This window comes from Poecile atricapillus, chromosome W (assembly GCF_030490865.1).
Source record: "Poecile atricapillus isolate bPoeAtr1 chromosome W, bPoeAtr1.hap1, whole genome shotgun sequence".
In the NCBI taxonomy this organism is placed as follows: domain Eukaryota; kingdom Metazoa; phylum Chordata; class Aves; order Passeriformes; family Paridae; genus Poecile; species Poecile atricapillus.
The window spans coordinates 50,270,547-50,293,055 of NC_081288.1; the positions used below are offsets into that span (position 1 = coordinate 50,270,547).

General features: G+C 41.5%; 1 protein-coding gene across 1 annotated transcript; it reads left to right on the forward strand.

Moving 5' to 3' along the window:
- The first annotated feature begins 11,196 nt into the window (after nt 1-11,196).
- Nucleotides 11,197-22,059, forward strand: LOC131591799 (interferon-related developmental regulator 1-like). Its single transcript, XM_058862863.1, has 12 exons — nt 11,197-11,530; nt 13,058-13,162; nt 14,111-14,192; nt 14,622-14,746; nt 15,043-15,200; nt 16,545-16,595; nt 16,690-16,868; nt 16,972-17,080; nt 18,577-18,711; nt 19,375-19,503; nt 20,498-20,593; nt 21,352-22,059. The coding sequence occupies exons 1-12, from the start codon at nt 11,485-11,487 to the stop codon at nt 21,439-21,441; spliced, it is 1,305 nt and encodes a 434-aa protein (XP_058718846.1). The 5' UTR covers nt 11,197-11,484; the 3' UTR covers nt 21,442-22,059.
- Nucleotides 22,060-22,509: the final 450 nt, after the last annotated feature.

Below are 22,509 nucleotides of genomic sequence, written 5' to 3' on the forward strand. Positions count from 1 at the left end.
GTATGTTGTTGATCTATAAGGTATGCCTCATTCCTCCAGCCCTAATTATATAACATATAAATAGACTACAGAGATTTAAAGATATTTTAATAATTCTTGGTACAATTATAAATAGAAAAATTCTGTGATACAGGGAGAGGAAAACAGTGTCTAACTACCCTCTGAGAAGATTTTCTTAATGCTGACCAAAAAGTCCTGGAGAGATATGGTATCACAGAGGAGCATGGAGGTCCTGGACAGCAGCATCCATGAGAGGTCTGCTCTGGCTTTTTTGCTCCATCAGCCTTGCCCTGCAGGAAGAGGACAGGGCACTCAGAGGCTTGTGAGCTCCACCCCTCTCCCTGCTTCAGTGTGGGTGCTGGCTGCCTTTATTAGTAGCAGCACAGAGCATTTCTGTGAGCCTCCTTTAAAAATGAGATGCCCTCTGAAACACCTGAATTTAGAAGCAGATTTATTATACAGGCTGGAATAGTGGTTAGCTCTCACCAGTGTCACCAGACAAAAGATAGCTTTCTCTGGATTCAGTAGTGAAATCTAACAACAACAACAAAAAAAAACCAACCACCACCAGCCAAAAAAACCACACCAAAACCCCAACAAAAATGACGCATATGCAAAACAACCTCATAGCATGACCTTGTCTGCCTCATCACTTGATCAACTTTCATAAGCACAGCAGTAATATCTTACAAAATACAATACTGCATTGTACTGTATTCTATCTTGCAATATCTTATATTTTCCATTTTAGCCTTCTTCATACTGTTTTCAGTCCTGACCCCACTGCCTCTGCCCTAGAAATAGCAGGCAGACTGGTGGAGTGGAGCTGCAAGATGTAAGGACACCCCTTACCAGGCCTGATCCTGACCTCACCACACATGCAGGCTGATGTCCCAGCCTGGCCTTAGGCTGTCCCCATCCCCATGGAGGTGCCTGATGGCTGGGAGTAGGGCTACCAAAAAGGCAGTCAAGGTCTGAACAGGGCTTTAGTGCTGATCTTTTGGAGATCAGAATTTGGGTTTTAATGACATTACTGGCAGGTGTGGTGAGGTGTTGGCATCAGTCTGACTGGTTTAGGGTGCTGACCTCAAGGCAGAGGAATGCTGCCAGCACTACACATTGTGATTACTACCTCAGCAAGGCAGCTCACAAGGCACCACATCTCTGTGCTTCTGCTACACAATTCACAGCACTCTCATCATGGGGCATTTTGAAGCCCCTCAGGGATAGGGGTGCAATCCCTCCATGCTGCTGCCTGCAGGGACAGCCATCAGAGGTGATGGCGTGGAGGCCACAGGGGAATCTCTGAGACTGCAGGCACATCGTCTGTTTGAGAGATGCCACATCCATGTTACTCAGTGCATGATGAGAGTCCAGCAGGATTATGTTCAGTATTTTTCTCTCTTATATGAGGAATCAAGCTGCTGGAAGCAGAAGATCTCACCATGTGGAGTCACACATGTGCAAATACTCAATATGAAATTGATGCTGGGACATGTATTTTCTTCTCTCTCTCTTTTTTTTTTTACAGTTTCCTCTTTCTGTTTCTGTCTCAAGGTTCTTTGGCTGGGAATAATCAGGAAGACAGCATGTTTTTTACCCACAGACCTCAAATGAAATTTGGTATTCCTGACAGCAAATGTGTGTATTTTCCAAAAGTTTCCCTTGGGGATGGATATTTACACAACACTCCTCAAGAAAATATTCTGCTTAAGCAACCTGAAAGAATTGCTCACATGCCATAGAAAAACCCTGAAAGGATGGGGACAGCAGGTGCCCAACAAGACTAAGAGTTTGTACTTCTGCATCCTCTGGTCTGAAACATGCTTGAGAGCAGATGAGATTTGTGTGGCAGAAAGGCACATCAGTGCAGTGGGCGTGCCAAGCACGGACCCAGACCAATGTGACAAAGCTGGGACATGTGGCACAGGTGACTGATGTGGCAAAAGTATTGTGGCTTGTCACGTGTCACTGAGTAGCTGGTTGTGAAAGACACTATTTAAACAAACTCTTGTGTACATTTCTATGTCAGTACCTGTCTGTCCAGATTCTTAATTTTAAAATGCAGCTCATAAGCATATTTGAATGAGTCATTACTTTTGGCCAGCATTGATGGTAACTGGAAAATCTAAGCATTATTGCACTGTACATCCCCTGTGCTCCATAGATTGCACAGCAGTTTCTTCTATGGGTTGCATCCTATTTCTGCTCTTTCCACACTCTCTTTTCTCTATTTGCATCTGAGAGCATTCTTGTTTTGTCAGAAAGAGCTCTCCAACTCCTGCTGGATACTTGCTTTCCTCCCCTTGGTGCAAAAGCTCTTCTGTATAGTTTCTCTTTGAGAAAATGGTGACTACTTAGCATTGGCAATTTGTTTCTGTTAATTTTATACATCAGTGATTGAAATGGCAATGCAGCTTTTGAGTCTTCACCTTTGGGAGGTGAAGGGCCCACAAAAACCCTTCACACCCATGTCTGCTTATTCATGTTTGCCTATAATAGGGTAACTGTATAACACTGCATTCAATCAAAAGAACATTACAGACATCCTTGAGCAGGAATTGCCTGATTCTGAGAACAGTCAACCAGAAAGCAGTAGTTGGAGCCTCTAGTTAGTATGTCCTACACTTCCAACAGCAGTTGGCAAAGCCCACCTCTGAGAAAATAAGTTGATGAAATCATTGAGAATATCTCAGTCTTCTCAGTTTAAGTCCAAAGTGTTCAAATAAGTCTGTGAAAGAGAAGGGGAGCAGGATGAAAGAGACTCATGGTGGCCATTCTGAGGGAAAAGGATACAAGGGACACTGAAACACTTGAGAAAGGAAAAGTGTAGCCAGATGCAGGTGGGATATAAGCCCTGGGGTGAGGGAGGGCTTGGAGACAGTGAAGAGAGAGAGAAGAAGGGAGTCATGCAGTCATCCTGTGGGGAAGAGAAAGGCAGGAATGCAGAAGTATCTGGGATATGCCAGGATTTTGGTCTTGAGGTAATCATAAGGCATACAGTCTGGTACTTCATGCTTTTACTTTGGTAGAACAAAAGCCATGTAGCTACTGTCTCTTTTGATACCACAGAAAAAGACCAGCTCCCTCTTCCTTGGAAATCACCCCTGTCAGTTCTCTCCCTGTCTTGCTTAATCAGCTCTCTGTAAGCCAGCAGCAAAAATAATCTTTTCCCTCCAACAATGAACCACACTTTATATTTTCAATTTTTAGTGTAAAGAGAAATCTGCATATGAATCAGAGCATAGAGCATGAGCTTTAGCAGGTCCCAGCAGCTTTGGTGTGACTTGCAATGAGAAATCACCTTTCATAGAAGCAGCAATTAAATAATAATCTTTCAAATAAGCAGCAGATGCCAATGATGGAATGGAAAAAGAACTGCAATTACATGGTAGATGGCAACAGCCTTATTGTTACATTTCCCTCCATTTCAAGAAAAAAAAAATTAAGAAACAACACCTTTCAATACTCATTATTTGGGCAGCCTGGCAAATGTATAAACAAAAAGTGGGTGACTATGAGACACAAAAATGTGGACTTCTGACAGGAATTTCTCGCTCTTGAGAGGAAGCACCCTAATGCTGCCACTAATTACCAGGACACCAGAAACAAGGGGTTGTTAATGGAACTTAAAATTGCCATGTAAATTGGAAGGTGGTGCCTTTATAAAGGAGGTTTTAAATAATGCCTAGGAAGAATTGACTATGAAGCCCAGGATGATGGAAGTAAAGTATGAATTAATAACCCATGGTAAAAGATGATGGATTTCAGGATTTAAAAAAAATTCAGGTGTCAGCTAGGGTGTTAATGAACTCTACATCATGGGGAGGGAGGGAGGGGGGAGGCAGGGAGGAAATGCAATACAAATTTCAGGCCTGTTTAAAATAAACATAATGACAAAGTTTTTCAGACAGGGTACTTCTAATTGACAGAGACGTGGGAAAGCTATCAATGACAAGAGAATTAAGTTGGGATACTGGTCATCTATGTTCAAGACAGAATTGCCATGGGAACCAGTGCAGAGGAAGGCTTCAAGACTGGTCAGGAGACAAAAAACAACAGCACTGAAGCCCAGATTCATGTTGCCCACCTTCAGGCACTTCACAAAGACACACAAAATAGGAGCAGAGTCACCAGGGTCTCCTGTAGTCAATGGAAGGAGATGGGCATCTTCAGTCATTCAGCCTACCTAAGTTCTGACTTGGCTTCTAAATTAGATGATTTATTTAAATACTCTAACTACAAAGGGAGCATATTGCTCTAGGGAATGTGCACAGCACCTTGAAAAACAGAGGGTCAGAAAGAAAACAGCTGCTCCCAAAAGTGTAAACATCACAGAAGAGGTCAAGGTGAGGTTTAGCAGCAAGAAAAACTGATATGTGCTAGGCACAAATAAATTTTTCTGATAAACGGAAGGCTGATCTTTGGAAACAGCTTTCCATATGTAGATGGGGGGAATAAGATACTTGCCTAGAATTAAAATGCAGCTGAATGTGTTCATTTAAGAGGTTATACAATGAACATACTTGAAAGAGCAAACATTAGGACTGGCAGATACAAAAAGTTCCTTTCTCATCTGTTTTGCTATGCTGTTTTATTTGGACTTTTTGTTACTGAATACAAATAGGATTAATCCTTTATATTGCATAAAAGGGACTTCTTGTAAAATTACATGTGTTTTGAAAAAATAATTATTGGAAGGTGCTGCTGCCTTGTCATTCTCCATCTGCATCAAGGGGATGGACTGAAAAATCTAAGACCTAGGACCAGAATTGCTCAAGACCAAAACAAAAAACAGCTACAACTGAGCAGCTGACCTACACTTAGCAAACTGAGCAAAATGATTGCTGCCCAAGGCAAGGGAGGACAGCTCTCCTAAGTGATGGGCAAATGCAAGGCAAGGTCCTGCTCAGAAGGAACAGAAATGCTATCAGCACACTCCCAGCTGTCACTGGCACAGGCAGTGTGGCAGGGTGTCCAACTGATGGCAAGTTAGGCAAGTTAGTGTCTTTCCACTTTATGGTTGTTGCAGCAATGGAAACTCATTGCCCATGGACCAGCCCCACGTTCAAGCTTGAAGTGCATGAACCGTGCAGTTAAAAGTGTCCCAGCAAATACAAACATGGACTATGGATCACAGCTGTGTATTGCCAAAAGGGTGGGAGAGCACAGCCAAGGGCCTGGCAAATGGATAGAAGAGGACATGGGAATGTAAACACACAGGGATTTTGGCAGGAGCATTGGCAGAAATGAGACTGGAGAATTGCCTCCTGCTGTTTAATCTTTCCTAATTTTCAATGGAATGACCCTCTATGCACATTGACAGAATATAATGTGGCAGAAACAGAGAAATATCAGATTCTCCTACACTGATATTGGCTAACCAGTTGGGTCAACAGCATTCTAATGCAACAGTAATGTGTGCTAAAAGGAACAAGATGTATACTTCTGATTATTGTATTGCATGCTGCAGAAAGGCTGTGTCACAGTCCCCTAATTCTAAGCAATGACGGTATTTTGAAAATAATTTGGAAGGATGAAACAAATTTTGAATCTTATATTTAAACCTGAGCCCGTGTCTAAAATTATATATACATTTCATTTCAGAATAGCAGAAAGTATCTGGTTTTCCTGGGTAATTCTTAGCATGAACTTAGTGGTTGGTATTAGGAAACACAAAATTTTGCAAAAGACAGAGAATCAAGTGCAAGACATAAACTGACAACACACAAGGCCTTAAGATGCATGAAATACATTATTTTACAACACAGTTTTACAATAGCAATTATATTCACTATTTAAAGTCATTTGTTTGCTATGGCTTGCCCCACAAGAAACAATAAACTAGAGACAAATATAAAGTCATGTATGTTTTTGTTTTAAAAAATGTGTTAATCTTTATTCCAACAAAATCTTATTAACTACTGCAAAATGTTTGCAAGGGCTTTATGTTTGTCAGGGCCTTATCTTTCTTTTTCCATGGGGTCACAGTTGCTCTGTAATGCTGTTACTGTTAAGGATAATGTTTGTGGTCAGTTGCTATTGGCAGTGACAGTCAAAGTTCAGGCAACCAAATTTAGACACGGAATTAATAATGGCATATGTACCAGAGAGCCTAAGTATGCATTGTTTCTTCATGACTTACCAGGAAAAATTCTTACTGAAGTCCAAGAAAGCTTGGCATGAATAAATTATATATATGGAGTGAAGGCTCTGCCTCAGTAAATGGAGCTAAGTATCAGTATAACCTGAGTAAAATGAGATAAAATTTCTGGACTATGAATGCAGCTGAAACCTCCTGCTGTGGAAAGCCAGGATAGTGTGCCACAGAGGATGTGCTCAGCTATATAAATACAGTGTTTCATAAACTCTACATATACTCTCTGCAGAAATTGTTAATTTAAAAAGGATTGTAAATTTGAGTGCAATATGTGCCTCTAGCCCCATACATATAGTAGGAACAGTACCAAAGCTGCGGAGAGGATTTATCTGTGACCGCTAAGCACTTACCTGATTTGCACAGTCATGCCTCTCTCTCAGCAGGCAGGTTTGCTAAATCCATCTGCTCACCATAAATAATTGAACTTCCTTACTGACTGCTTTCTTCTCCCTTCAAAATGTCCTCTGTGTTTCCATACACACAGGGCTGCCGAAATTAGGGAAAAAAATATGAGCTGGTATTGTGCCACCTTACAGCTCTGGACTTCAGCCACCTATAGACATCATGTGCTTCCCTCAGTGTCTGAAGCTAATCCATCAGCTAAGACCCAAACTCCCTCAGGAGCTAATAATAGTGACTCTAGTAGTCAGCCCACTGTTACATTTATTTTATTCTGGACTTGGGGTTTTTGGACATGCTTGGACCACAATTGGTCAGGGTTCCAAAATATAAACAAGAAGGCAAGAGGTAAATAATGTAAGAAATCTGAAAGGACCTCCAACACAGAAGGTGTATATTTTTTGCTACAGTGTAATACTCCTGAAATATTATTTCAGAAACTGCTCAGGCCTCCAATATATGTTCCAGCATTCAAAGAGAAAAAAGCTGCAGCTCTTGGCTACTGCTGCCCATTAAGGATTCACATCACTTGCAATCCCTATCTCAGAAATTAGAGGAGTTCTGTCAGAACTGATCAGATACGTCTTGCATGTACACCTAGAGCTACATGCACTCATCCGAGCACCTTCTCAGTGAAGACCTGACACGAGCTTTCCCTTTTAAGACTTATTTTTTCTCCCAAGACATGAGACTGGGTGCCCTACCTATGCAAAGGAAATAAATGGGTTTCTTCTGCCTGCAGAGTCAAATCAGCCCCCAAGCAAGCATTCCACTGTAGCAACTGTAGCCACAATTGAGGGGGCTGTGGCTGTAAGTTATCACAGGCAGTTTATTTTCAGCAGTGTGACTACGTGTCAGTGCTGACAGCATTTGTAGCATTAAGTGTTCCAGAGAGAGGACTGTGGCACTACTTGGAGGCACACGCTCTGAAGGCTTGTCAGTCCCTAGGTAGGTCACTAAAAACAGAGGCATTTTGCACTATTTGTTCAGGGAATGCTCATTTTCAGGTTTGAATGAGCTTTGGATCCTCTTCTGGGTTCAAAGACAGTCATGTCTTAAGGACCAGCAGAAAGGAAAAAGAAAATCCAAAGAATTTTGTATGCCAAGATAACAGGAGCATTGTGTCAAAAGAGGAGGAAAATATCAAGGATCCATATGATTCCCTCAATTCTGACTTCTTTACAATGTTTAATAGTGTACAGAGATGTCTGGCCATGCCTCCAGATGGTCACAAATTATGATAGTTTACATGTCTTTAAAATAAACTCTGGCACACAAATACTAAGCCACATAAACTGATTCAGTCACATATGTATGTCCCTCAGCTGGAGTGAAGTTCTTAATTAGACCTTTTCTTGGGGCCTTAGTCAGCATGTGCTCAAAGGCAGCTCTGCTGTGGTGCAGCTGAGTGACCTTGAATTAGAGTGCTGCATGAAAAAGAGCTGTAAGAATTGAGACCCACCTGCTTTGCTCAAGAACTGTGCCGACATTGAAGCTCTCCCTTAATCCTTGTCTCAGCTATGTTATGGGTATGGCTGTGCCTGGCCCCACACACTGATCCAGATCCCAGCCCAATTGAGATGATTTTGGATCCTTCCACCACTGTGGGCTTGTCTAATGATGACCAGACTGGCGGCTGCTTTGTCCTGGTTATTGTCACTGAACCTGAATCTGACCCTGTCTCACTGGCTTGGTTTTTCTGGCTTGATCTCAGACCTCCTTGTCACTGTGTCACTGGGATGGTCACTGGTGATCTATACTCTTGGCTGAACTTCTAGCCACCACCAGAATTGCTTTGCTATTCTTGTTTGGGTGCTGTGGTACTTGCTAGGGAAGTCATTGTCATGCATACCTTACTACCACCCTCCACTCCCAACTTGCCTTGCTACTCCATAAAACACTTTTCTCCAAAGGATGTCACCTCTCACCTACCACTGGCATCATTGGTGCCACTGGGACTGTGACACTCTTGACATCAGTAGTTCCAGCACAAGTCAGACAATAGGAACATGGATTGCTGACACCATGTGACTCTCCTTTTAGCCAAAGATTTTTGTTAGAAAGTCTTGAGCCAGCCTACTGGCGCCATGCATTCCTGCCAATAGGATAAATCAGGAGAATGGGCAAGAAGTCAGCAGTCAAGACAAAGAGCCTGTTCTGTCAGACAGACAGCAAAACTAAGCAGTGATACACAAGTCCTCCTGTGTGATCTCACTTAACTGTTCATCAAATAACCAGGGAATCTCAGTAACCTGGAGACATCATATTTCAGAAGCCCAAGTAAAATGCAAAGTGGTCATAAGCCCAAAGCAGTCACAAGTTTTTTTGTTTTGTCACCTTTTGTAATTTATTCTAGTTGTCTAGGTCTGGCAACAGCATTTCATATTTTAGCTGTTGATTTTCCCACCTCATCTGCAGCATTCTCTCCTCTCCCTCTCCAGAGCACTAGCTCCACCTCTCCTGGCAGCATCATCTTCAAGTATCCAAGGGCTATGATACTTAATTCTTCCAACTCCACCATGAGGTACCACTGGTGTTGCACCTGAGCTGCTACACAGACATGCACAGTTTGGCACATTATTCAGACTGCCACACCTGCAAGGATTTCGGCATTGAACCAAATCCTTGCTGGCAGCCTCAGACTGTCTCGGTTGTGAGACACAGCTATAAGCTGGAAGGCAGAAATTTCAATTCTGATGAGGCCGGTCAGCCTGCACCTTGTAATCAGTGTATATTATGAGGGTAAACATAGGAAATTGTCAGGACACAGCTGCTCTCACTCAAGTGTTGTTGGCATCTCACAGCTGAAATACTCCCACCACACATTTGCTTAGCTCCTATTGGGTGTGGCAGTGTGTCCAGTGCTGCTCCCTTGCTCTAATAATGTCTTGTGTACCCAAGAGTAGTTTTGCCTTCTGCATTTAATTGACACTCCTTTGCCAGCTTACCTGGAAGGCTGTCCTTTGCTCTAACAGTTCATCCTGAAGGAGAAAAAGTTGTGCCCTTGAGACATTTATGTGTTATCCTGTACAGATGCAGTACATACTGACTTCTCTCTCTTTTCTTCTTAAACAGCATGCTAAAAGATCTGGCTAAGCCTTTCAGAAATTTGAACCTCCCATGTCCAGGGAATTGTTCACCAAGAGTCTCATGCTGCGCAGCAATGGAAAACATTGGGCTCAGGTACAGCCAGCTACCATTTTCTAGAAATAGACACTTCTAGCATTTCCTGACCCAGAATGCACAAAGGGGGCACTAAGTCCTTTGTTTTTCATGTGGCACATATAGAGAATTGTTATGGAAGTTTACCTTTCTGGAAGTCAGTGTAAATACATTTTGTACACAACAGAATTCAAACAGTATAATCACGATTGGGTCTTATGTAACTTTTCAGCATGTTCTGCAAAACTGCCTTCCTTTCCTCAAACACTGCAGTTCTGATACAGCCTAGCAGTGAACATTCACAAACATTCAGAAGCTCAGAAACATAAACCAATCTCTGTTTGGTGGTCAGGAAAGCTATTGTATTTCTATTAATTAATTAATTTAGTTATTTATTTGGTGTTTAGCAGAAAACATTAAAAAATTAATTTTGGATTAAAAACCATAAAAGACAAGTCTCTAAATTGGAAGATACAATTGAAAAAAATTATTTCTGCATTGGAAGAAAATCTGCTAGGAAGGAGTAAGGCATTTATCCTGCATATCTGCTTTTAAGTGAGGAGGCACACTTGTGGTTCTGGGGTTCTCAGTACAAGAAAGACAAGGAGCTACTGGAGAGGGTCCAGTGGAGGCCCACAAAGATCATTTGGGGCCTGGAGCTTCTCTTTTATGAGGGGAGACTGGAAGCTGGACCTGCTTATTCTAGAGAACACTGACATTGCTGACGTTAATGCATGTAAGTATGGCAAAGGTGGGTGCCAAGAGGATGGTGCCAGACTCTTCCCAGTGGTGCCCAGCGACAGGATGATGAGCAGTGGCCATACATTAACACACAAGACGTTCCCCCTCATCACGAGGAGGAACTTTACCGGTGGGGGTGCGCTGGAACAGACTGCCCAGGGAGATCGCGGATTCTCCCCTCTGGGAGCATTCAAACCCCACCTGGACATGTTCCTGTGCCACCTGCTGCTGGCAGGGGGTATTGGACTGCATGATCACCACAGGTCCTTTCCAAACCAAACAGTTGTGCGATTTTGCGGACCCTTCCGGCATTCCCCACCTACACGGCGAGCAGTGCCGGCGTCGGCCCCGCACACCCACAGAGCTGCACAAGGCCCAGCCGAGCTCGCCCTTCCCACTGCGAGCCGCGCACATGGCTCCAGGCCGGAAGCGGAGCCCAGCCGGCACGGAGGGAGCGGGCACCAGGGGGGCGGCTTTGTCCCCGCCCCACGCGGCCTCAGGCGCCCCCAGAACCGCCCTGGGCTGGCGCCGGGGCCCGCCGCTCCCGGCCTGCACCGCGGCGCGACGCGCGAGGCGCCACTGACGTCCCAGCCCCGCCACTGGGCAGCAGCTCTCTCGCGTCACGAGCTCGCGCTGCTGAGTCAGCGGCCCACCGCCGCAACGCCCGGCCATTGGCTGCAGCGGCGCGGAGCCCCGCCCCCGCAGCCCGGTGGGGCTATAAAAGCGGCTCCAGCGCCCCCTCCGCGCCTTTAGCCCCGGGTGTCTGAGAGGAGAAAGATGCATCGACTCCGCTCACGGGCCTCCACGGGGATTTCTGCCTTTGCCGCCGGTTCGCCCTCCGTCTGCTCTCGCCAATCACCCCCGCTGCCCCGGCCCGAGAAGTCAGCCTCGCAAAGGCGTTGGAGTAAAAAGCGCTCCTGCTCTTCCATCGGCTGATTGTCGCTGATTCCCGGGCGGGGGGGAGCAGAGAGACCGAGACCCGGAGAGGGGCCGCGGGAGCCGAGCCGAGCGCCGCTGCGACCATGCCCAAGCCTAAGAAGCGGGGGAGCAACCACCAGCGCGGAGCCGGTGAGTGCGGCCGGGCCGGCGGGTGGGGGCGCGGGGTCTAGACGGCGTTTCCCGTGGGCGCGGGATGGCCGCCCTGTCCGGCGGCGCCCCGCCTGCCCGCGGGTGGTGGCTGAGCCGCAGGGCGCGCGGGCGCGGGGCTGTCGCTGGCCGGGCCGGGGCCGGGCGGGTGACAGGAGCCGTCCCCGAAACCGCCACCTCACGCCGCTGCGCGCATGCGCCGGGGAGCCGGGGGGCGGCGGGTGCGGCCGCGCTGGCGCCGCCGGCGGCGACGGGAGCGCCCCAGGGCAGCGGCGGCTCGGGCGGCCCGGCCTAGGGTCCGCCCGCTGCTGTGGCTGTGTGTCACCGTGTCGTGCCCTGAAAGGCTGCTGAACCCCCTTATGCTTAGCCTGAAATAGGGTATTATAAAATAAGCGGTCTTCATACAAATGCGGAATGTGCGTGTCTGAAGTGCTGGTGCTTGGGGCAGAACAGAGGTTTTGTGGGGTAGTGAGAATCCCTGTTGGATAGCAGCAGCAAGAAGGTGGCCGTGTGAGAGCGATGAGCTTCCAAGTTTGTTGGCTCGTGCATTGGCTGGTGGGGTTTTTTTGGGTCATGGTTAATGATACAAGTGGATACAGTTAAAAGCAGCAAAACTTCCGGAGTGTGACTAACTTCATTGGAAAGCATTTGGGCACTGATCCAACTGAAAGTTGATTCTGCCTAGATAAAAATAGTTCTTTGGGGTCTTGGTAGTCAGGGAGCCTGCCTGAAGCTGGTAAGGCTGTGTGCAATCTTCTAAATAATTTAGAAAAAAATAACTAAAAATAGAATTCAGAGTTCTGTAAATAATGTTTTGGGAACTGTTGGAGAAATAACAGATATGAAAAGAGAGGTGACCACTGGTAAAAATACTGATTTCTTCAAAAAGTCTGAAGCTGCTGCACCAAGGCCTTCTTGGCCCTAAGAGGGAAAACTATCCCTTGTTTAGGCATTTGATGTTCTGGTTTGTAATTCAGTAGTAAAAGAGTTGGACATTGCTGATGCTGCACATACTACACTTAATCCCATAAATCCTGCATTAAGCTGGGTAATGTATGTTTGCCTAAAGGTTTAACTTCCACTGTCTTGAAGTCCCTCAAAATTAAAAAATAGAGGCCAAATGGCAGTTTTTTTAGGTAGCTTATTCTAACACTTAAATTAACATAGACTTATTTTTAAAGCATAGTCACAGAAAACTGCATTAACATGAAGTTGATTGTAGAAAGATCTTAAATGTACTGTAGGAAGTCAGCCGATACCTAGAGTAGGAATTGGACTGGTGCTAGGTGGGCCCTTCCTCACTATTCACAATGGATCTCCAGAACAGAGCCAACTACGTCTTCAGAATAGGTGGGAGTAAAGGAACCAGCAGAGGATGGAAACATTCTTTCTGTGGTCAGGTCAGGGAGAATGAATCTACTTTGGGAGGATTCAGTTCTACTTTTGTTGCTCAGAACTTCCTTCTCTGTATGAAAAATGACCAAACTATTGTCTTCATTTTTCCTTAAGGTGGTCAGCCCAGAAATGTGCAGCCTTTTAGTGATGAAGATGCTTCAATTGAAACTATGAGCCACTGCAGTGGCTTCAGTGATCCTGCTAGCTTCACTGAGGATGGTAAATTGTTTTATTTATATCTTTTCACCTTTTAAAAACATAAAACCTGAGCTGATTTAGTAGTTTTAAATAGTAGACTGTAAGTAGCAGTAATGAAATAATGACATTATGTTAACACTATGTGATGGTTAATCCAGTGGCTATTGTTTTTGTTTGGCAAGAATACGCTCCAGGTTTGTGAAACTATCAGGCTCTTTTCTATTAGAATATAGATATAGAGACAATAAGATAGAGTGCTAATATAGAGACAGTAAGAATTTTAAGATAAATTATAAGACATGGATGTTTATAACAGATAGTTAAAGCAGTAAGAGCTACAGAAGAGTTTAAGATGGGAAGAGTCATATTTGCCCATTTTGAGCTAGATTTATTGTTTGTCTCGTTTACCATCTTTGCAAACTGGAATGCTCTAACGTAATTTTGTTGAGAGGAGGGGACCTGAAAGCCTGCTACAGGGGGATAACCAGGGAGCCATCTCTGGATATGGACCACTCTTAACTGAGCTCCTGTTGCAGAAGTGTATGAGTTGATGCCATATAGAACAGGCTGCTTTGGCTAACTGCATCAGCTGTGAACATCTTCCTGTACTCCAGGGGTAGATGTAGTGGACTGGATGAAAATATGTTGTTGACAGGATTGGCTGATGGTCATCAGATGGAGAAAATTTATATAAGGCCTGATTCACTCCCTCGTTAATTCTTGGCATGTATAAGAAGTGGATCTAGAAACAGCACAAATGTATCAATAGGTCAGTTTTTAAAAAGCATTTTAGGGTGCAGTCTGATATAGTAGGTTTAACACCATTATATTGTTGTGGTACTGAACAATTCTGTAGCAGTTGTCTATGTTAAGCTGCTTTCTTATTAATGTTAAAAACATTGTGTTGGAACTACTGTGTCTGCTAATGAGATGTGTATCTGTAGGACTAAATTATTTTTCCTGGATTAGGGCCTGAAGTTGATGAAGAAGCCACTCAAGAAGACTTAGAATACAAGTTGAAGGGATTTATTGATCTTACATTGGACAAGAGGTACAGTCTGCTTTGAAGAAACACATTCATATGTTGTTTTCTTGCTTTCTCTGATTTAATAAGGAAAATACACATCAAATCTTTTTTGATGTTTGCTGAGATTTTTACTCTGAGGGGGAGGACTTCTGGATCTAAATAAATGTTTTTCCTTCTACCAATTTTTTAGGATGGATTAGACTTTCCTTTCATAATATATTGAAGCAGAGTGACTTTTTTTCCAGCCTGCAATACTACTGTGAACTCTTATCTCCAAACAAAATTTTGCTTCCCTTGAGTAAGCAGGCAATTCAGAGCATTTCATTTCTTCATGGTGATGCAGTGTATTACTCTACTATTGGGTGCATACAAATATAAACTACTATAAAGTAAAGGTGGAAATTTAGCTCATATGTGCTGATTTCAGGAGGTCTTCCTTCTCTCCTCTGACAGTGCAAAGACAAGACAAGCAGCCCTTGAAAGTCTGAAAAGTGCATTTTCTTCTAAAATACTATATGAATTTATCATGGAAAGGAGAATGACTCTAACTGATAGCATTGAGCGCTGCATAAAGAAAGGTAATAAACATGCATGCTATTAGAAAGCAATTAATCCCTATGAAATAGCATATAGTTTAAAAGAAATTAAGACTGTGAATGTTCTCTAGTATTTTACAGAGTGCTTAATAATTTAGGTAATATTACTTTTTAAATTTAGGTGTCACATTTTAACTGTCCTAGAAAATTAAATTAAATTATCTTCTATCTATTGGTTTCTGAATTTCCATTCAGATATTTTCAGACTGTGATCTTTAAAAGATTAAAGGAGGAAGGCAGTGCAAAAGGTGATGGCTGATCACTGTGTTAATCCCTAGGTAAGAGTGATGAACAGTGTGCAGCTGCTGGACTGGCGTGTCTGCTGTGTGTGCAGATGGGGTCAGGAATTGAAAGCGAGGAGATTTTTAAGACACTTGGTCCAGTGCTGAAGAAGATTGTCTGTGATGGAACAGCCAGTATCCAAGCCAGACAGGCTGTAAGTATGAAATGTTTATTTGCCAAGAAGGGACAGAGGGCTGCTTTTGACCAGCTCATTATTGTGTAATCCAGAACTAAAGGTTACCACACTAGTGTGTACTCATATTGTTGACATATGCCCTGGATGACGCATGGCAGTTTTTCACTGGCTTAAAAAGTTCCACTTGAAAGTTGAACATGATTTTCTTCTCCAGCCATTACATGTACTGCTTTGTCAAGTGTCTGAACTCACTGCAGTTCTGGGGGCTGATACTGGGGACCTAGAAAATATTTTCTCACTTTCCCACTGAGTGATATATCTTTCCTGTATTAATTTTATTTTATTCTTGAAATTTAATTTTATTCTTAAACAACACGGGAGTGTTACTTAAGCATTTACATTTCTTTATACATACAGCAAATGTATGTACATATACATGTATATATATGTGCCCAACATACACGTACATGTATTTGCTATATCTGTAAACAATACAGCCATATTGCCAAAGGTATTTTTAAGTTACTTTTGCCCAGTCATCTCATCTATACATCAGCAGTAGGCTTGAAATAGTGAGGGAAGATTGTCCAAAGCTCTTGCCAAAAGTTTTACTTCTTCTTAAACTTCAGAGATTAAACTAATGTTCTCCAACTTCCCTTTACTGTTACGTGGCTGGGTACTCCTAGTCAAGCTATGGCACAACAGTTACTGTTAGCTACAAAAAGGAGATAGGATTAGTTCAACACCAGTTATTTCTACAAACAAAAAAAAGCTATTAAAGTTTGTCTTGTTCAAATGTAGTTTTGAGTGCAGTGTGGTTGGTGGAAATATAATTTTCAAGTGTTTTTTTTGTTACTCTTTGTAAGAGGAATTGGACTAGAATATGGGGCATAGGGAACAGATCTGCAGGAGAAGTTGGAAAGTTCCAGGAAAGGTTTTTCAAGGGCAGAGTTTTCATGCTATTTAATTGTAATAGTCATCAGAAGGGGAAAATATTTCCCACAGCTGTGAATAAATATCATAGAGTTATCAGAATAATTTCTCCTTATGAATCCTAGTGAGATTTAAAATCATTGGGTGAAGTGGCACAAGTAGCTTTTTCAAGGGCTTTGTAAGCTATTTTAAAATAATACATGAAAAGTGAAGGCTTGCGAGTAGGAAGTACTGTAAAATCATCCTGAGAATAGATGGGAATTGGGAGCTAAGTATTATGAAGAAGCTGAATTAAACAGGGTTGGACACTTCTAGTTTCTGCTAAGGTTTTAATCTCCAGATGTGAAATTTCAAAGGTCCGAAGTTTGAAAGTTTAGTCAACTGTAACTTTGTCAAATCCTGACACTTTTTGTTTTCTTTTCTGTCTAGTGTGCAACCTGCTTAGGGATTTGCTGTTTCATTGTGACTGATGACATTACGGTGAGGATGATTGATACCTTTCAAACATGGTAAACTGACAAGATGAAAGTGTGTGAGTCCTAAGCCATTTCCACTATATTTTTCCCTCATACAGGAACTGTACTCTACTATGGAATGCCTGGAAAACATCTTCACAAAGGCATATCAGCGAGATAGAGACACTAATGGTGTATCAAGTACCCATAATACTGTGCTTCATGTCAGTGCTCTCTTAGCATGGACATTGTTGTTGACCATTTGTCCAATGAATGAAGTGAAGAAAAAAATTGAAATGTGAGTGTCTTTTGTGGAAAGTGCAGTTTGTAATGACTCTTTGTATGCAATTAAACAATGTTGGTAAAATTTAGATCTTAATGGAATATGACTTACTCCTTAGGCACTTGCATAAACTTCCAAGTCTGCTGTCTTGTGATGATCTCAACATGAGAATAGCTGCTGGAGAAACGCTAGCACTTCTGTTTGAACTGGCACGGGAAACAGATGCTGTAAGTAGATGTCTGTCAGCAGCTAAACCTTCTTTAACTGGCACAATGAGGAGGCAAATTACCTAAGTTGTATTGCATAGCACCCTGAATCCCAACAAGTAGCAAATAATTCCATGGTTTATTTTCTTTCTAGTGAGTCTGCCCCAGTCTAAGTGGGTATAGCAATAATTTACAGCTATTATGTTTTACACTTAATTTCTGTCTTGCAAAACAGGACCAATATAACGAAATGTATCAAACACTACTTAATAGCAGCTAGAAATATGGAATGCAAGATTTAAAACTAAATCTAACACCTGCTTTTAAAATAGAATAAAAAAGATGCCTCTCGAGAGATTCCAGGATGAAACAGCATTGTTTAGTGTAGTGGGAACATTCATCAGATGCTTATGCAGACAAGTTTGAGTAATTCACAGTCTGCACAATTCTGCTTTCACAGCCAAAAATCAGGTAGAAAACTGGTTGACTTCAAGTATTTTTTTTTCAGTGTTCTTACTTAAGTAACTTGAGAAGAATAACTCATATTGCATGGTAGTTTCACAGCACTGGACTATTTTAGTCATGTTAAGGCTTCTGTATAAATGCAAGCAGTGTGGATTTGAGTCTCTTGGCTGTGGAAGTCAACTTTGAAAGGAAAAAAATAAATGGAAACCACAACTTGATCCTTTATTTGGTCAAGCTGACCGCAAGTAATTAAAATCTTAAAATGTATTAGCGAATGAGGCTCTATTCATTACAGTCTCTTCTGTTCTATTGAGGAAATACCCTTTTAATCATTACAGATTATTCACATTGAATCTTAAACAATTCAGATTAAAAATACTTAATGTATTTGCCTTTGACCAGTTCCATTCAGAAAGCATGCAGTTAGTTCACTCTAGTCAGTTGACATGACAAAATGTTCAGATTAAAAAAAAAAACCACAAAAACTTGTTTTTACATAAGTTTGCATACATTGTTACTAGTCCAGGTGAACTACTGCCAAATTATCAAATGCAGTGGAAAAAAATACATATATATGTAAAGCATGTATTAATTTATATAGTGAATAACACTAAGCTGTTTATAACAGTTTACTTAAAATGTTGGGTTAAGCATTAAAAAAAACAAAAAACAACATTCTTCCTAATTTCCCAGTCCATACAAGACTTGCAGCTAAATATTCCATAGTGTCAGTCTAATGGTGTCTCATGGTTTGCCTCCAGCAGCATGAATCCTGTGTTAACAACATTAAAGTGCCCTCAGTTTGTTGGCAGGAGTAGTTCAGCTGGTCTGTTAAACAGTTTGAGTCCCTTGCAATTATGGAGAAGAAAACTGGCAGGTGTATATGCACACTGATGGAGCCGTATGGTTCACATGGCTGGTCAAAACAAAGAAATTGTAGAGATCTACATGACCAAAATTTAGAGATCCATTTTCTTTTTTGTGGGAAAAGAGGTTAAGGCTGTAAAATAAACTCAAACCTAAAAAAAAAAATATTTTTTTTTGTAACCTAGGATTTCTTTTATGAAGATATGGACCTTCTAACAGAGAAACTAAGAGCTCTGGCTACTGATGGAAACAAGCACCGGGCCAAAGTGGATAAAAGAAAGCAGCGATCTGTCTTCAGAGATGTTCTACGGGCTGTTGAGGTGATTCTTTTGTCTTTGTTACAATCTTATTATTCAATTTTATTATTAAACAGAATTACTGTGTCAGTGAAAGAAACAAGAAAAAAGCTGCTTTGAGATTTCATAGTCTGATCACATATGTGGAATAAAACTGCTTTTTTTTTAGGAATGTTGAACAAAGATAATGGGAATAGTTAAGCATCATGGAAGCTAAGGAAAAGGCTTGGCATTATTAGAAGTCACCTTTAGGATTCTGCCTGTAGGAGGATCTGAGTCACCTATTAGCACTTGTTACATTCCACTGTCTCAAGTGTAGCTACTCATATCTGCAAGGTAGAGACTAAAATAAGGCTTACAGGCTGACTTAAAGGTGACTTCTGCACTCAGAACTGGTTTTCCTGGAGGTAAATGCAATTCTTAGAGTAATTTTAAAGTTGAGCATTTGTTTTTTAAAAAGGTTTTTAATCATGAAGAATATCAGCTTCAAGTTCTACATGATATTTAGGTATGCCTCTGCCTTATGAACAAATACAATCTGTAGCATGTATACTATGTTATTTGGAAGGTTTTGGATTGCCAAATTTATCAGTGAAAATAAAGTTTGCTGAGCTCTGTAAAATTCCTAGTACAGAAGACTGTTTCAATTAAAATGATTAGATGTTGTTTCCTTTGATTTTTGCATAGGAGCGTGACTTTCCTACAGAGATGGTGAAGTTTGGACCTGAGCGCATGTATATTGACTGCTGGGTTAAAAAACAAACTTACGAGACATTCAAGGAGATTCTGGGCTCGGGGATGCAATATCATTTGCAGGTGAGCTGTTCTTTGACACTTGCTCAGACTGTTGCTTCCTGTCTGGCATCTTTGATGTAATTCAGTCTGAATTACAAAATCCTGAGTAAAACTTAGTGAAGTGATGAGCTTGGCATTTGAGGTATTAAAAGATAGCACTTAAAAAAGTAACTACAGTGAGCTAGAGTGATCTGGATAAGCTGCTTCTGAGTTGTAGCCTGGGTGTTCTAGCTTAGCAGTCGACTTCTCCAAGAAGTAAGAAATTTAAGCTGAATATCTTTTTAGCTTCAGGGTTTTTCATGAATCTTTATGCTCTCTTTCAGCAGAGTGGTATAGATGTCTGTGCTATAAAGCTGCATGCCTCCACTCTTCCTATTCAAACCTGTCAAAGAAGGGCAAAGTTTTAGTAAAAAATAATGAACACAACTATTGCAGCCTAATGATGGCAGCATTCCAGAAGAGAAAGCATAAATCTTTATCTCTGTTCTGGGAACTGCTTGTTTACTAGTCATCTGTTTACATATGTTACAGAAGCAGGAGCTATAGCTTAGGAATGTATGCTCCCAAATTGCTGTGATAATCATGGGGGTAAATTCTTCAGTCTTGTGTTAATGGAATTTCTGTGTGACTGAGGGAGCTCAGGCACATAGCAGCTTTTCCAGTTTTTTCAGGTATTACTTTCACAGCCAGATATTTTAAAACTGGTGTGTTGTGAAACCATACAGGTCTGTTCAGCTGCCTAATATTGTGTAGAATAGAACAGTGTCTCATTTGCTGGGACAAAAATATCAAGGCAGGAGGAGCTGTCTGTCTTCTCAAGGTGGCAGTTACTGCTTTTAGCCTTATTCTGGTGAAGGGGAGGAAGTATTCTTGACTTAATTACAAAAGATAGCAGCAATTTGACAGAAATCTTAGTATTTCTTACTGGAATACTTGATATTTTACAGTAGTCAACAGTAGTCAAGAGACTTGATATAGAGGGGAAGCTGATAAATTGATGTGTTTCTTGTTTTAGTCAAATGACTTTCTTCGGAATGTGTTTGAGCTTGGTCCACCAGTAATGCTGGATGCTGCCACCCTTAAAACAATGAAGATATCCCGTTTTGAAAGGGTATGTTATTCCACCTTTATGAATTTTCTTTACTTCGTACTCTAATTACTTCTGCACTTCAGAAGCTGTCATTGTTAACACTTGTCACTGTAGTTCTAAGAGCGCCTCATATTGTCCTGAATGAAACCCAGCCTTACTTGTATGATTCTGTGAGCTCTTAGATTTTCTGCTGGGTGTGTGACTGCTTCTGTGTTTTTTCCAAGGGGGTCTGAAGGTTGTAGTTGCTGTTGGGTTACTAGATTCATTCTCTATGCATGTGAAACTTGTTCTCTTCTGAGAGATACATGTTTTTGGGGAGGGACCCACAGGAAACTGAAAATGGAGTCTTTATAAAGACTGTATCCCAAACTCTGCAGTGTGAAATGGACACTGGGAGGTTGGCCTTGTTTTGTTGATTGTGAATGCATTAATCCTGCATATAATTTGGGGAATGATGTTATCAAGTTTAATCTGGGGGTAAGTGTAGCCTACATGGTATCTGCTTGATGTTTAAGACTGACTGGCTTCCAGAACTGCTCATATTTCAGCATTTCTTATACAGGCCAAGTTTCTTTTAAATATATATCTGTCTGTATATATATACTAAAATTAGCCTTTGGTGCAAAGATAGCATACCATAAATTTCAAAAGGCCTGTGAGTTTACTTCAAAGATTAATAAAAGTATATTTTCATTTGTTTTGTAACATGAAAAATCTCTCAAGGGCATAAGCCTTTTGACAATATGTAATTATTTTTTCTTTTTTTTTTTGTTTTGTAGCACTTGTACAACTCTGCAGCATTCAAGGCTCGGACAAAGGCTAGAAGTAAATGTCGTGATAAAAGAGCAGATGTGGGGGAATTTTTTTAGATTCCCATTCAATGGCGTTCAATTTTCATAATTCAAATAAATTTGTAACATTTTAATGAATTTTTTAACTTGTCTAGTCAGTTTGAAGTTGTGCGCGGCTTTGCTACATAGTCTGTAAATATAATGCATGCTGTTGCTTAGTTGCATGTACATTGTATATAGGTTGATGTAACATTTGGTACAGGGATACATTATATTACCATACATTAGCCCCCCCTCCTAGCTCCAAAGGTTGATTATGGTGTAACTGGGGCATTAAATGGGGTGGATAACTGTACTCAAATGCTGTGTGTTGGATTGGGTTCTTTATATAAATGTAAAGGAATTCATTGACCAAGTGTTCTGGTAAGAATGTGCTAATATGAAAAGATGACCATTCATGTCAGTTTGTGTGGAATTATTTTAGTAACTTTTTAAAACTCTAAAGTGGTAGATGGACAAGAAATTCCTATGTAAGTATAACTTTCTCCTGACAAGGGACAATGAAGTTCAGTAACTTCCACTGACAGTCAAATACTTATTACAATTACAAATAATTGCCTCCATGTAAAATAAAAGCAAGATTCTTGTGTTCTGAAATGGAATATTTAATTTTTGGAATAAAGATGTTTCTCACTGCCGGCTCTCTGTAAAAATAATTATTCCATGAATGAAAAGCTGTAACACTGGTAAAACCTAAAGGTTGAAAGGGATGGGTTTGTTTATTTGCTGGTTCAGACATGTGCTTGGGGTATTCCCAGTGTGTTAGGAGATAGTACATGCAAGTCTACCTTGCTGTGTTTCAAAGGTGTCTCATACTTGCATGTGGTCTGCACAACAGCCTAATCTTGATTTGTCATTGCTTCTCCAATGGTCAAAAGTTTTCTGGTTTTGGTGCTGTGGAACACGTCCTCTGTCTTAGAGGAACCATTCCACCTTCCCTGTTTTCATCATGTTGAAAACTACTCTTTTAACCTCAACTTCTGATTTTATAGAACTGAAATATGCCAGTAACAGAACTGTCTTAGGAACAGTGGGCGGGGAGGTGTTAAGTTACTAAAACCTAGATGACTGGAGCTTCTGAACCTG

Bases quoted from the DNA above. Each gene is read 5' to 3' on its own strand.
- LOC131591799 (XM_058862863.1), top strand. From the start codon at position 11,485: ATGCCCAAGCCTAAGAAGCGGGGGAGCAACCACCAGCGCGGAGCCG. The intron at 14,747-15,042 runs GTAATAAACATG...GTTAATCCCTAG, and splicing joins TGAGCGCTGCATAAAGAAAG to GTAAGAGTGATGAACAGTGT. The intron at 16,869-16,971 runs GTGAGTGTCTTT...CTTACTCCTTAG, and splicing joins GTGAAGAAAAAAATTGAAAT to GCACTTGCATAAACTTCCAA.